Below are 12423 nucleotides of genomic sequence, written 5' to 3'. Positions count from 1 at the left end.
TTTTCTTTTAAGTTTTGAAATAATTAAATATTTATGCATTTGTTTTAATTATTTTTAAAACATGATTATGCCTATTGTATGGATTTTAAATAATACATTTTTAAAAGTGCAAGTATTTCATGCAGTCTCTCAGTTCATATTTGTACTATATAATATTCTTTTCAAAATTTTTATTAGCGTTTAACTTTTTTAATCAAATATTTATTTATATATTTATTTACTTGATGATTATGCCATCGAATGGATTTTGACAAATTGATTTTTAAAAGTAAAGTTATTTTTTTAGAACATACGTGATGTTTATTATTTTTCACCATTTTTAATCACGTTTTGAGTCACTGCTGAAGTCCGCAGGCGTGAGCAGAAAGACTCTTCCCAGAAATGCATTGCCTTTAAAGAGCAGCCACACGCTTGATTGTGTGAAGACAAAGAGCCGCCCGCACGTCCAGGGTGTGACTTTACACAGCAGCAGCAGAGATTCCTGGAGAATAGAGCAGGAATTCTGAGAGTTCCACCTCAACATTCCACAGACACGCCCACACACCTGTCAATCACTCTCTCTCTCTCTCTCTCTCTCTGGAAGGTGTGACCGTCAGCTCAGTAAAAGTGCAGATGAGCTGACAGAGCGAGTGATTGACAGATGAAGATTGATACGAGCGGTGGAGAAAGTAGAAACTGAAATCTTATGGCATTTCTTTTGCTGAAGGTGCCAAGCCACCGATGAAAGCAGCAGTGACAGTGACTCTCACACTGTTAAACACATGTTACATGAGCTTGATGTTTAGAGTCACTGAAGCAGGTGAAGCGTCCAGGCAGGCGTATGAAGGGGCTGGAGCTGAACGTCTGTCGTGTTTTCATCTGTTCAGGTCGCAGGACAGTGACATGCTGGCTTTGAGCTTACAGCAGAACACCGATCAGGTGAAGAACAACCTCCTGCTGGCCGATGAACTGCTGCTGGAGGCAAGACACACACACACACTCAACATTTGATTATATAAATACAAATTAGATTAATACGTAATGAACATTAAATAAATAAATGCATGCATACAGAGAGTATGACATTAATTCATACTTTTATTGATCAAGGATGCATTAAATTGGTCAACAGTGACAGTAGAGACATTTGTAATGTGTTGGAAAGCCCATCAGTGGAGGACGAACCGTGCTAAACGTTTCTCTGCTGCAGGACTCTGTGAAAAGAGATGACAAGGTCACGCTGGTCTCTGATCCCAGAGAGGAGATCTGGGAGGTGAAGTCCAGCACGGGAGAGACCAAGCTCATCCCTCCGCCCGATTCAGACGCCATCGACAGGGTGGACGGGTAAGAAAGCTCCTGAGAGGCAGGAAGTGCAGGTCTAGCTCTCCCAGCTGCTTCCTGTTTTAACATTGCTGTGTTCTTGTCTTGTATTCAGTCTGAGCAGAGATTTCTCTGGTCTGAAGGAGATGGAGTTTACGCAGTTCGTAAAACAAGGTCTGTTTACCATTGATATACAGTACTACCATAGGGTTTGTTTATATTTTTAAATAGGTTTTATTGTATTGTCTATTTCTTTTGTGAGTGTGTGTGTGTGTGTGTGTGTTCTGGGAGTTTTTATTTTAATTTCAATTAAAGTTTTTGTAATTTAGTTTTTGGAATTTTTGGAATTTTTATTTTTTCAGTTAAAGGAACAGTTCACCCAAAAAAAAGAAAATGTGAAAAATGTTGAAAATGTACTCACCCTCAGGCCATCTAAGATGTAGATCAGTTTTTTCTTTCTTTTTTTTTTATCAGATTTGGAGAAATTCAGCATTGCATCTCTTGCGCAGCAATGGATCCTCTGCGGTTAATGGGTGCCATCAGAATGGGAGTCCAAACAGCTGATAAAAAAAAAATCACAATTGCAGCTAAAATACCATAACCATTAATACTGCTTCCTCCAGTGAAAAAGTAATCTGGTCTGAATCAGGAGAGAAATCTGCACAGATCAAACACTGTTTACAATATATATGTGTACTGAATGTTGGTGGATTTTGATGTGATAGACAACAGGAGATGGACTTTTTCCAAAAGGATTGTGTTTGTATTTTAGCCAGAGACAACAGTTTAAAGTTAAAACATCTTAAAGATGGATTTTTTCTAGCAAACATTCAGCTTTTTATCTTCACAAGGCATTAACTGATAGAGTGGAGTGGTGTGGGATAGTTGTGGATTATTGTGATGTATTTATCATCTGTTCAGACTCTCATTCTGACAGCACCCATTCACTGCTGAGCATCCATTTCTGAACAAGTGTCTGTTCCCATGAAGAAACAAACGCCTGATGGTGAGTTATCATGTTGAGTTTGAGTTGTAAATGATGTTATTTCTCCCGACAGTCGCTGTGGCCACCGTCCCTGACAGCGCGAAGGCCGGCCTCATTGACAGCCGGCTGGAACAGATCTATTTAGACCTTCTGAACTTAGAGAAAGACATGCAGAACCAAATGAGGTCTCCGTTAGATCGCGCTGCACCCATCGGAGATCTGTCCGCCAGAACCAAAGACCACAATGTAAGAGCGGGAATCAAAACTAGATTTTAAATCTAAATGTGGTTTAGTTGGTCAAAGGAGAAACAAATGCTGGATAATATAGTTTGTAGGAAACATTGACTGACTCACAGTTTGCTTTGATCTCTCCAGGGTTTTGTCACAATTCTAAGAAACCTGGAGGCCGAGAAAGCATCAGCTCAGAGAGACATGGAGCCCCTGATATCCCAGAAACCCCTGGGGCCCACCACATCCTCACTGCCTCTGAAGCTGAGCAAAATCAACAACAAATTCGACAACATCACCACCCTCTCTGATCTCTATCACAAGAAGTAAGAAACAACAAGAAGCCTGCAATAATGTATTGTGGTATTTCTATGGTTTTTGGAGACATACTATGGTAAAAACTTGGGATTATTTCTTTAGGATCACGTCTTCCATGTTCCTGGAGAAACAGATCAAGAAGGTGTGCAATATGCTGACTGCGTACGAGGATGAGTTGGCTGCAGACCCTGGTGTATTAGATGAACCCAATGCCATCCGCAGCCACTCCGGACAGCTGCAGGTAGACACCACTGATCTTTAATAGAGAACTGGATGGCTTGTGACGGCATAAAAGTGAAGCCGCTGCGCCGCCATATTGGTATTCTCTAGTAGTCCCACACATTCTCTAGTAGTTCCCCTGCGTATTAAAAAGTTACATATCATATTCATCACAGTAGCGCACATAAACATCAGCTGAACGAGATCCTAAAAGAAATATGCATTTCAAATGACAAAGTGTTCACGAAATCTGAATAAAGGTTTATGCTTTGTATACGTTAATTCACCTTGTGTAATTAGGTTTTATTTATTTTTTCTAAAGTAGGCTAACGGCAAATGTTTCAACAAAAATTTATTTAACAGCATTCATTTTGAAGCAGTTAAAGATTTATATGTTGGTACAATAAATAATTAATTAACCATACATAACATAACATAACATTTTACTCCTATTGAAAATGTAATTAATAATACACGCATTTTAAAAACCCTTAACTGTCACCCCGTCCCGAATACGGGACGCCTAGGTTTACCTTACTATATTACAATCTAATCTAATCTAATTTTGACAAACTATATATCGTTGGAAAGGTCTAAGACTCCTAAATATATATTTTACCAATGTTTTTTGTTAAAAATGTAGGAAAAGTAATAGATTAATTTATGACAAGAGTGCACCCTCAACAATCTGCATTGTAACAGGAGTTTTGACCTTTGTTAAAAAAAAAAAGACTTCCTCGTTGCCTTTTTCTCTATCACATTTTAGAAATCATCAGAAATTATATATCGACTGAAAACTTAATCTAAAAATTAATCCATTTTAAAATCAGACATTGCATTACCATGTAAATGCTACATCAATATCATGTTACGAAATGTTTTCAGTCATGAATTATACAAATTTAGGTTTGTATCATGCACATTCAAGTCTATCTTCAAAAACGTGAGTGACAGTTAAGGGGATAACTTATTCAGCGAAATAATGCTGACTACATATGCTACGGACTTCTGTAGGACATGAAGCTTTATTTCCAATCTGATGCATGGTAAGCTTTGTTTTGGCTGTCACTCAATGATGCCCTCTGCTGGTAGGGTGTATCTTTATCTATAGTATTCTCAATTACTTTCTTAAAATTATACATGAGAAATGCATTAACATGATGCAGTTTTATTTATTTTAAAAATGATTAAATTTATCAAAAATGTATCAAAAGTGACAGTAAAGACATTTGTAATGTTAAAAATGATTTCTGCTTCAAATAAATGCTGCTCTTTTGAACTTTCTACTCAACAAAGAATCCTAAAAAATAAAATGTATGATGGTTTCCACAAAATTATGTACCAGCACAACAGTTTTCAACAGTGATGAGCAAATGAGCATACTAGAATGATTTCTGAAGGTTCATGTGACATTGAAGACTGAAGCAATGATGCTTAAAATTCAGCTTTGATCACAGAAATAAATTACACTTTAATGTAATGTACTGTATATATTTAAATATAAAGCAGTTATTTTAAATTGTAATAATATTTCATAATATTACTGTTTTAACTATGCTTCGATCAAATAAATCCAGACTCGTTTTTCAGAAGATACTTTTTTCAAAAACATTAAACAAAATCTTACGGATCCCAAACTTTTGAATGGTATTGTATTATGGATTATATTCAAAGTCTTCTTAAGCCTTATGAAAGAAACATACCAGTTTACCAGTTCAAGTCATTTTTAGATTCAGTGCTGAAATTAAAGCAGGAATGGTTTGGATATGGTACAACTTCCCATTCAAAACATTGTATTGATTTGTCTGTATGTCTACAATTGTTTTCTCTTCAGACCATGAGTAAAGAGGTTATATCCAAGAAAGATGACATTCAGCAGTTGAACCGTGAGTTGGCTGTCACAGAGCAGGCATGCAGCTCCCTGCAGAAGATCTTCCAGGAGTATTGCCCTGACATCACCCACCAAGAGACCGAGGTCAAGAACTTGAGGAATCGCTACTCCAACATCAACAGCCAGCTGCAGCAAAGGTGAGATGTCAAAAAAGGCATCTTCTTTTTTTGTGCTGACGTCTTTTTTGTTTATTGAGGCAAGTCTGCTTTTTTACAGCGCTATAGTCTTTTAAGACTCTATCCATAAACGTTTTACTTCACAGGACAACTCTGTTGCAAGAGGCCATGAATAAAAATACGGAATTTAACCGTGCCATCCAGTCGCTCACTGCTTTCCTCATCAATATGCCCAACAACGAAGTTTGGCCAGGTGAAAGTGTGTCGCAAATCTATGCCAAGCAACACTCTCAGTTGGTCAGTATTAAGTTTTATTGGCACAGTTTTAAAATGGTTGATTTTCATTAATTTGATTACTTTACGTTTTTTATAATTATTAATATTATCGGATATATTTATTGTAAATATGTATTAATTCTTAAAGAAGAAATAATTGTTGATGTAAAAACAACTAGGACTAATGCTATTAGTATATTGATTGCTTATTTTTTTGCAATTCCGTTTAGTACCACTAGTGGCATATATCTCAGATATGTTGGATTATACTGTAATATCATGTAAAAACAATTTTGGTTGCAGAGGGCAGTTGAAGACATCAAGAGAAAGCAGGATGATGCAAACCGGGTGGTGAAAATTTCACATGAACTGCAGATCATTCTTAACGTACGATGGCCATTTGAACATGATTATACTACTGCACATTTCGCATGTCAGTTCTAACTTGAATGTAAATGATTGCTTGCTTCTGTGTCTTCAGGAGTATGAATTGAATTCTAACAAATACCGCAGTGCAATGGGAAAACCAGAAATGAACACAAAAAGACTTGATAACATCACCCTGGCTGAAGCTGTGCAGAGGAAGGTAGGTTGCTTTACCATAATGACCATAATAATGACTTATTGTTTATGTACATTTCCAAATATCTGTACAATTTGTTACTTTAGGAAAGGGATGTTGTGAACCTTTACTCTGAAGTATCAGCACAGAATAATCAACTACTAAATCAAGTGATATTGGCCAAGGACCTCATCAGCAAGGTACTGTAATGTTGTTGAAGGATATAAAGCTACCATGAACTTCTTGACTTAACATAAACCAATCTTTTTTTCCCCCATGAATAGAATGATGAAATTGTGAGCCATGTGGTGGTAAGGCAGCAACTTCAGATTCAAAGTCAGCAGAGGGACATGGACGAAGTTGACGGTCTGAAGCGAGAACTGCTTGAAGAAATATCTCGCCGTGCTCATGCCGAGAATGATTTAACGACCTACAGGAAACGTATGATGTCCCTGAAGAGTCGGAGAGGTGTGGAGCGAGTGGAAGAAAAGGAAACTGTTCATTACTACCGTGATCAGAAGCTGGAGGCCAACTTGGAAGCACTTAAGAGCAGGATAATGGAAGAGATAAATAAACGATCCGAATTGCACACCGAAATTGAGATTGTCAATAAAAAAATTGTCAGTTGTGAACATGAAATTGTCGAAGTGAAGCCCAAGCTGGTGACAAAGGTGCTTACTGAAATTGAGCGTGATCCCAAATTGGATGTGGAAGCCAAGAGGATCAGGGAGCTCATACTCAAGCTAAGGGAGGAAATTCGAGTGCACGAGAGTGAAACGGTACATATGAGAACGGAAGTTACTGTCCTGGAGAGCAAGAGGCCTGTGATAAAAGAGACATTGGTTTTGAAAGAGGTTGTGAAACTAGAAAAAGACCCCGAAATGCTGAAAGCTGTGTTAAACTTGAAGAGCGAGATCTCTAATGAAGGTGTCAGATGCCAGAACCTGAATGATCAGATATTCCAGATAAGGAGTCAGATCAATAATCTAGAGAGGATTATTCCAACTATACAACCGAAAACTATCATCAAGGAGGTGAAAAGGGTGGAGCAGGATGCTGAACTCCTACAAGAGTCCAAGACCCTCCGTGTACACCTGGAAGAACTGGTCCGTGAATACAATATTTTGATGAAAGAGTTCTCCAGCCTTCAGCTCCGCTACAGCCAAGTGGAGACCATCAAACAAAAGATAGAGTTTAATGAGATCATCCATGAGATCTACAGGATTGACCCTGAGACAGAGGTGGAACTGAGACGGCTGAGAAACGAGCTTCTTGAAATAAGCAGACGTCGTACTAGCATTGAGAATGAGATCAATGTGATCATGGTGGATCTGAAGACTCTGCGCTCCGAGAAGCCAAAGGTTGAACTGAAGGAAGTGACTCGAGAGTTGGTGAAAGAAGAGAGGAGTCCTGAAATTGTCAAAGAAATTAAGAGGTTGAATGAGCAGCTCACCATTTTGAGAACCAATTTTGACTCCACTATGAATCGGGTGATTCGTCTACGCAAGGACAGGGATGAGTGGAAGGCTGAAAGATCAAAGGTGGAGACCAAAGTGGTGACCAAAGAATTTATAAGGTATGAAAATGACCCTCTTCTGGAGAAGGAAGCTGAACATCTCAGGAGGGAAGTACGAGAGGAAATTCAACGTCGCCGAACGGTTGAGGAGAATGTGTTTGACCTTAAAAACAAGTACATTGTGCTGGAGAGACAGAAACCAGAAGAAAGGGTTGTGGTCCAAGAAATTGTGCGCCTCCAGACAGATCCCAGTCAGATTCTGGCCCACCAGAGGTTAGTCAAGACTTTGGAGGAGACCATAAAGGTTCGTAGGCAGCTAGAACTGGAGGTGCAGCAGATGAGATCTCTAGTCCTGGAGCTGGAGAAAAAGCTGGAGCTTGTGGATCGGCAGAAGAAGATCCAGGTAGAGACAGAGCTGAGACAAATCAAGGCTAGAATCTATGAACTTGAAACTTGTCCAACACCTGTTGAGGAAAAGATTGTTATAGAGGAGGTTTTGAAAGTTGAGAGAGACCCTACAGTTGACAAACTAATCACTGACCTTCGCGTTACCCTGGAAAATGAGAGTGCCAGCTTTTCCCGCCTGGAGAGAGATATTCGAAACCTCAAAATCAGGATAGAGTCTCTGACCAAAGAGAAATCTGTGGAGAAGGTCATCCATAAAGAGGTTATTAGGGTTGAGAAGGACCAAACGGTGGAGGCAGAAAGAGAAAACCTTAGAGCCCAACTAACCCAGTTGAAGAATGCAAGAGCCCTCAAAGATGAAGAACTTCTGCGACTCAACAACAAAATAACTCGAATTCATACAACCAGAACAAATTTCTCTCAAGAAGAGACCACCTTGATTGTGTACAGGGATAGAATCAATAAAGAGATGAATGAACTTCTCCAGGAGTTGAGAAGACTAGAGTCCCAAAAACAGGAGATCACCATAACTTTCCAACATCAATCCAAGCTCTTGAGTGAGAGGAACCAAGTCAGCAGGCAAAACAGCATCAAGCTGGAGTCTGAAGTCCAGCGCCTGGAGAGAGAAATCCTGGAAGTGAAAGAGCTTATCAACCAACTGGAAATTACTATCATGGAGCTCCAGAAACAAATAAAGGAGGTGCATCACACAGAGACAAACACCAGAGAGACCAATGTCTCCACCAAAGTCACAATTCTGGACCCAGAGACTGGCAAAGACATGTCAGCCTATGATGCCTATGTTGAAGGTCTGATTGATCGCAATCAGTACATCCACTTCCAAGAGCTTGAGTGTAGTTGGGAGGAAATCACAACCACTGGTCCTGAAGGTGAGACCACGCTTCTGCAGGATCGTAAAAGTGGAAAGCAGTACTCCATCGAGACAGCCCTGAAAAATGGCAGACTGACCAAGAATGAGCTTCAGCGCTACAGAGAGGGCAAAATGTCCATTTCAGAGTTTGCTCTTCTGGTTGCAGGGGAGAAGAAATCAACATCCCTCCCTCCTCTAAGTGCAACTCAAACAACAACTGTTCAGACAATAGCCCCAACAAGCCAGAGCTACAACTCCTCTTCACTGACGCGCCGCCTGTCCTACTCCAGCAATAGCAACTTAAACTCACTGTTGATCACCAGTGGAGATGAGCTTTTCCCCATTTCAGGTATCTTAGATGTCACCACAGACAGCCGCATGTCTGTACGAAGTGCACTTACACGCAAACTGATTGATCAAGACACAGCAATGAGGCTTCTGGAAGCTCAGGCTGCCACTGGAGGTATTGTGGACCTGAACAAAAAAGACAAACTCTCCATTCACAAGGCAGCAGAGTGTGGATTGATTGAGTCAAGCCATCTTCACAAACTCCTCAGTGCCCAGAAGGCCTTTACTGGCTTTGAAGACCCTGTGTCCAAAGAGCGAATGTCAGTGGGAGAAGCTGCCCGAAGGGGAATGATTCCCAACGACAGTGCCATGTGGTTCATGGAGGCGCAGATGCTGACTGGCGGACTGGTAGACCCGAAACGAGCAGGTCGTATTGACTTACAAAATGCTGTTAACACAAAACTGATTGATGCATCTATGGCCAAGCAACTTCAGGATGATTCGGCCTTCGTGAAGAATGTGATTGACCCCACCAAGAAGGAAAAGATCACATATAAGGAGGCCATGGCTCGATGCAAGAAGGACTACACCACAGGGCTGCTCCTGCTCCCTGCTGCCTCAACTGACACCGTTGACGCTCCATCCTATTCCAGCTACAATTTCTCCAAAAGATAAAGACAACCCAAAGAGTGATGACAGATTTAAGTGCTGCATAGCAAGGGGCTTTTAATTCTAGGGCTTTTTTCATAACCATATATAAAATAAATATTCTCTGGTGCCTCTCATACTGAGGAGTTTATCTTTTCCTGTCTTTGTTTTTAACATGCAGTTACTCATTATTTTCTGGTTTGTCTTGATGAATGGGCTGAATTGCTTTTTGAAATTCATATATAATAAAAAATCCTATTTCACTTATACCTAAAGTGACTGTGTATGTTTTAATTTTCCAGCTAGGAAAAGTGACTTTCTACAGTAAATTCAATCTCTTATTGAAAACGCTCAACACCAGGGTTTCGCAAATTTCCCCTGGAGGTTTGAAAGGGAACTGCAGGTGATTTGTGAGTCAGTAAAAATCAAAATTAATCATAAAAATCAGTTAAAAAAAATATTAAAATCACAATACACTTGCAAAAAAGTTGATATAGTTGTGATCTTAACATAAAAACAACATATATACACAAATAGGTTTACCATCTGCAATTTTATTTAAAAAAAATTCATATAAATGTATGACTGAAAAAATATAGAACATATTTTTTATATATATATAAATAGAGAGAGAGAGAGAATGCATATCACAGTACAGTTGCAATCATATGCACATTTTTAATTCGCAAACAAATCAAAGTACTTTAATTCAGATTGTTCCTGATCACCACAGAATCCCCTCTGGTCATAATACAGTATTGTGCAAAAATCAATCATCTCAAAATCCCTGCGCAAACAAATAATTATTCCTTCACCATCAAAAACAATATAGAGTGTTTACACAATTTTTAACCACGATACAATAAGTCTGTTGTAAAATTGACTCCACCTTTCAAACTCATTCATTCATTGTCTAACAAAGAGCGTCATCCATTCACAAATCAAAACTACGTCCTACGTCTGTTTAACACATGTTGATCATCTGTATGGCTCTAAACCTTTCAGTCATGGTTAGCCTGAACCTGTTCAGTGGTCTGCACCTGGCTGGTCTGTACAAGTCTGTAACAAAATGTTCAGTAGGAAAAATGTAAACTTACTGATGTAAACTGGTCGCTGAAAAAACAACAACTTTGAGCTATATCATATCTAAGATACTGTGCTATTATTTGATATTGGTCTTTTAAAATCCAGAAACTCAGTGCCAGATGAAAATGATATTAACTTGTAATATAAAAACACACTGACATCAGGAAGCAAACAGCTTTGGTAATGGGTGGATGTTCATTTAACATGTTTCAACCTTTAAACTTTCACTAATGACATCTCCCTAATGGCAGCACGGACATCAGTATGTGTTATCAATGGATTTGATGAATTCTGTGATTGTTTTGGTCTCTAAACTTACCATCTGGTTTGGAAAATGTACAGATTAGTTTGATTTTAAAAGACTTTAAGTTGACATTGATGTTAAAATTGTACTGTAAAAGAAATTCAGATCTTGACTTTTAACAGATTCTTTTTTCACCATCAGAAGTTTGACTAAAAAAACTTTGTTTTTTTTTTCTTTCTGTAATTGTTGTTTTCTAATTCATGAAAAACAAAAAGGTTTTCATTGACAGGACCGTGAGCAACTGGCTAATGTGTTACAAAATCAACAATACAAATGTATTAAGCAGTTATTTTGTATGCCGTTGAAATAAAAATAGTTTCCCAGGAGTATCTAAAGGCAGCATTTTTGGTACATTTTTAAAAATAATGGCTCATTTACGGCAGGCATCTCAAAAACTTCAGACTCTGATGGAGATGATATTGAGATGATATTGAGATGATACCGTGGCAGGCGGCTGGTGAGGCTTTATCATAAACAAACATCTTCTGACAGTCAAACTGCTCTTAAATAATAATAAACAGAACACATTTAGATTTATATCATAAAAAAATACAATAAAGATGAACAACTAAATCATATTTTTAACATTGGCACTTCTGAAAATCAAGATTGGTTGATCACAGCAGCATAAACTCACATATTATAATTATACACCAATATAAATTTCACATTTACATGTACAGTACATATGTTAATTAGTTCTTTAAGAAATTATATTTTAGGGTTAAATGGTCAGAAAATAATGATTTTAGAGAGCTTACTTTCTATAAAGGGAAGAAGCTTTGCATTGGGAATGTTTGCAATTATTATTTGGAATTTAATGATTTATTGTCATGAAAATAATGTTACAGTGTAAAAACTGTCAATTTTCTTAATGCAAAATATAATTTCTTAGTATTTTATTTATTTTATTTTTTTGGGGGGGTGAAATGGCGTGGCACAAGCATCTGATTTCACTCCATATTTCACTCCAACAGACACAGAAAATAATTAAGAAAGTATGTTTTGCAGAAAGCAAAAACAGTCAAGCTTTATAAAAAAATATACTTATTAAAATAAGCAATTATTTGATTTTACATAAAGAAAATTTAACTTACTTTGTGGATTAGATATTAATGTTTTTCATTGTGCTGTTTTTCAATTTAAAACATTGTCAGGAAAATACAAAGTAAAAGTCCATTTTATTAATGTCAAATATAATTTATTGCCCCCCCCCCCCTTTGTTTTTTTGGATAAAATGCAACTTGAGCATGTTTTCAGATGCACAAGCATCAGAGATGATGAATCTCAACCTGTTCAGCTCATATTTCACCCTCAAAACCACAGAAAATAAAAAATTAGAAATCATGTTTTACATGTGTGGTAAGAAAATTGCAAGTTGATATTTATTTTTCGCAGCTTATTTTTAACG

The 12423-nt window shown here is 37.9% G+C and overlaps 1 protein-coding gene across 1 annotated transcript in view; it reads left to right on the top strand.

The window, feature by feature from the left end:
• The window catches only part of LOC132149629 (envoplakin-like), a 13704-nt gene extending 3815 nt beyond the window's left edge, over positions 1-9889 (top strand). Inside the window, exons 2-11 of the mRNA XM_059559021.1 lie at positions 1415-1473; positions 2358-2530; positions 2660-2838; positions 2933-3071; positions 4884-5077; positions 5203-5353; positions 5636-5719; positions 5814-5918; positions 6002-6094; positions 6179-9889. Of these exons, the coding sequence (XP_059415004.1) occupies positions 1415-1473; positions 2358-2530; positions 2660-2838; positions 2933-3071; positions 4884-5077; positions 5203-5353; positions 5636-5719; positions 5814-5918; positions 6002-6094; positions 6179-9649 (4648 nt within the window). The 3' untranslated portion in view covers positions 9650-9889. The remainder of the gene's footprint in view (positions 1-1414; positions 1474-2357; positions 2531-2659; positions 2839-2932; positions 3072-4883; positions 5078-5202; positions 5354-5635; positions 5720-5813; positions 5919-6001; positions 6095-6178) is intronic.
• Positions 9890-12423: the final 2534 nt, after the last annotated feature.

The sequence above is a fragment of the Carassius carassius genome, chromosome 9 (assembly GCF_963082965.1).
Source record: "Carassius carassius chromosome 9, fCarCar2.1, whole genome shotgun sequence".
Taxonomy (NCBI): domain Eukaryota; kingdom Metazoa; phylum Chordata; class Actinopteri; order Cypriniformes; family Cyprinidae; genus Carassius; species Carassius carassius.
The sequence above is the reverse complement of the archived record's forward strand: the minus strand, read 5'-3'. Positions and strand labels throughout refer to the sequence as shown.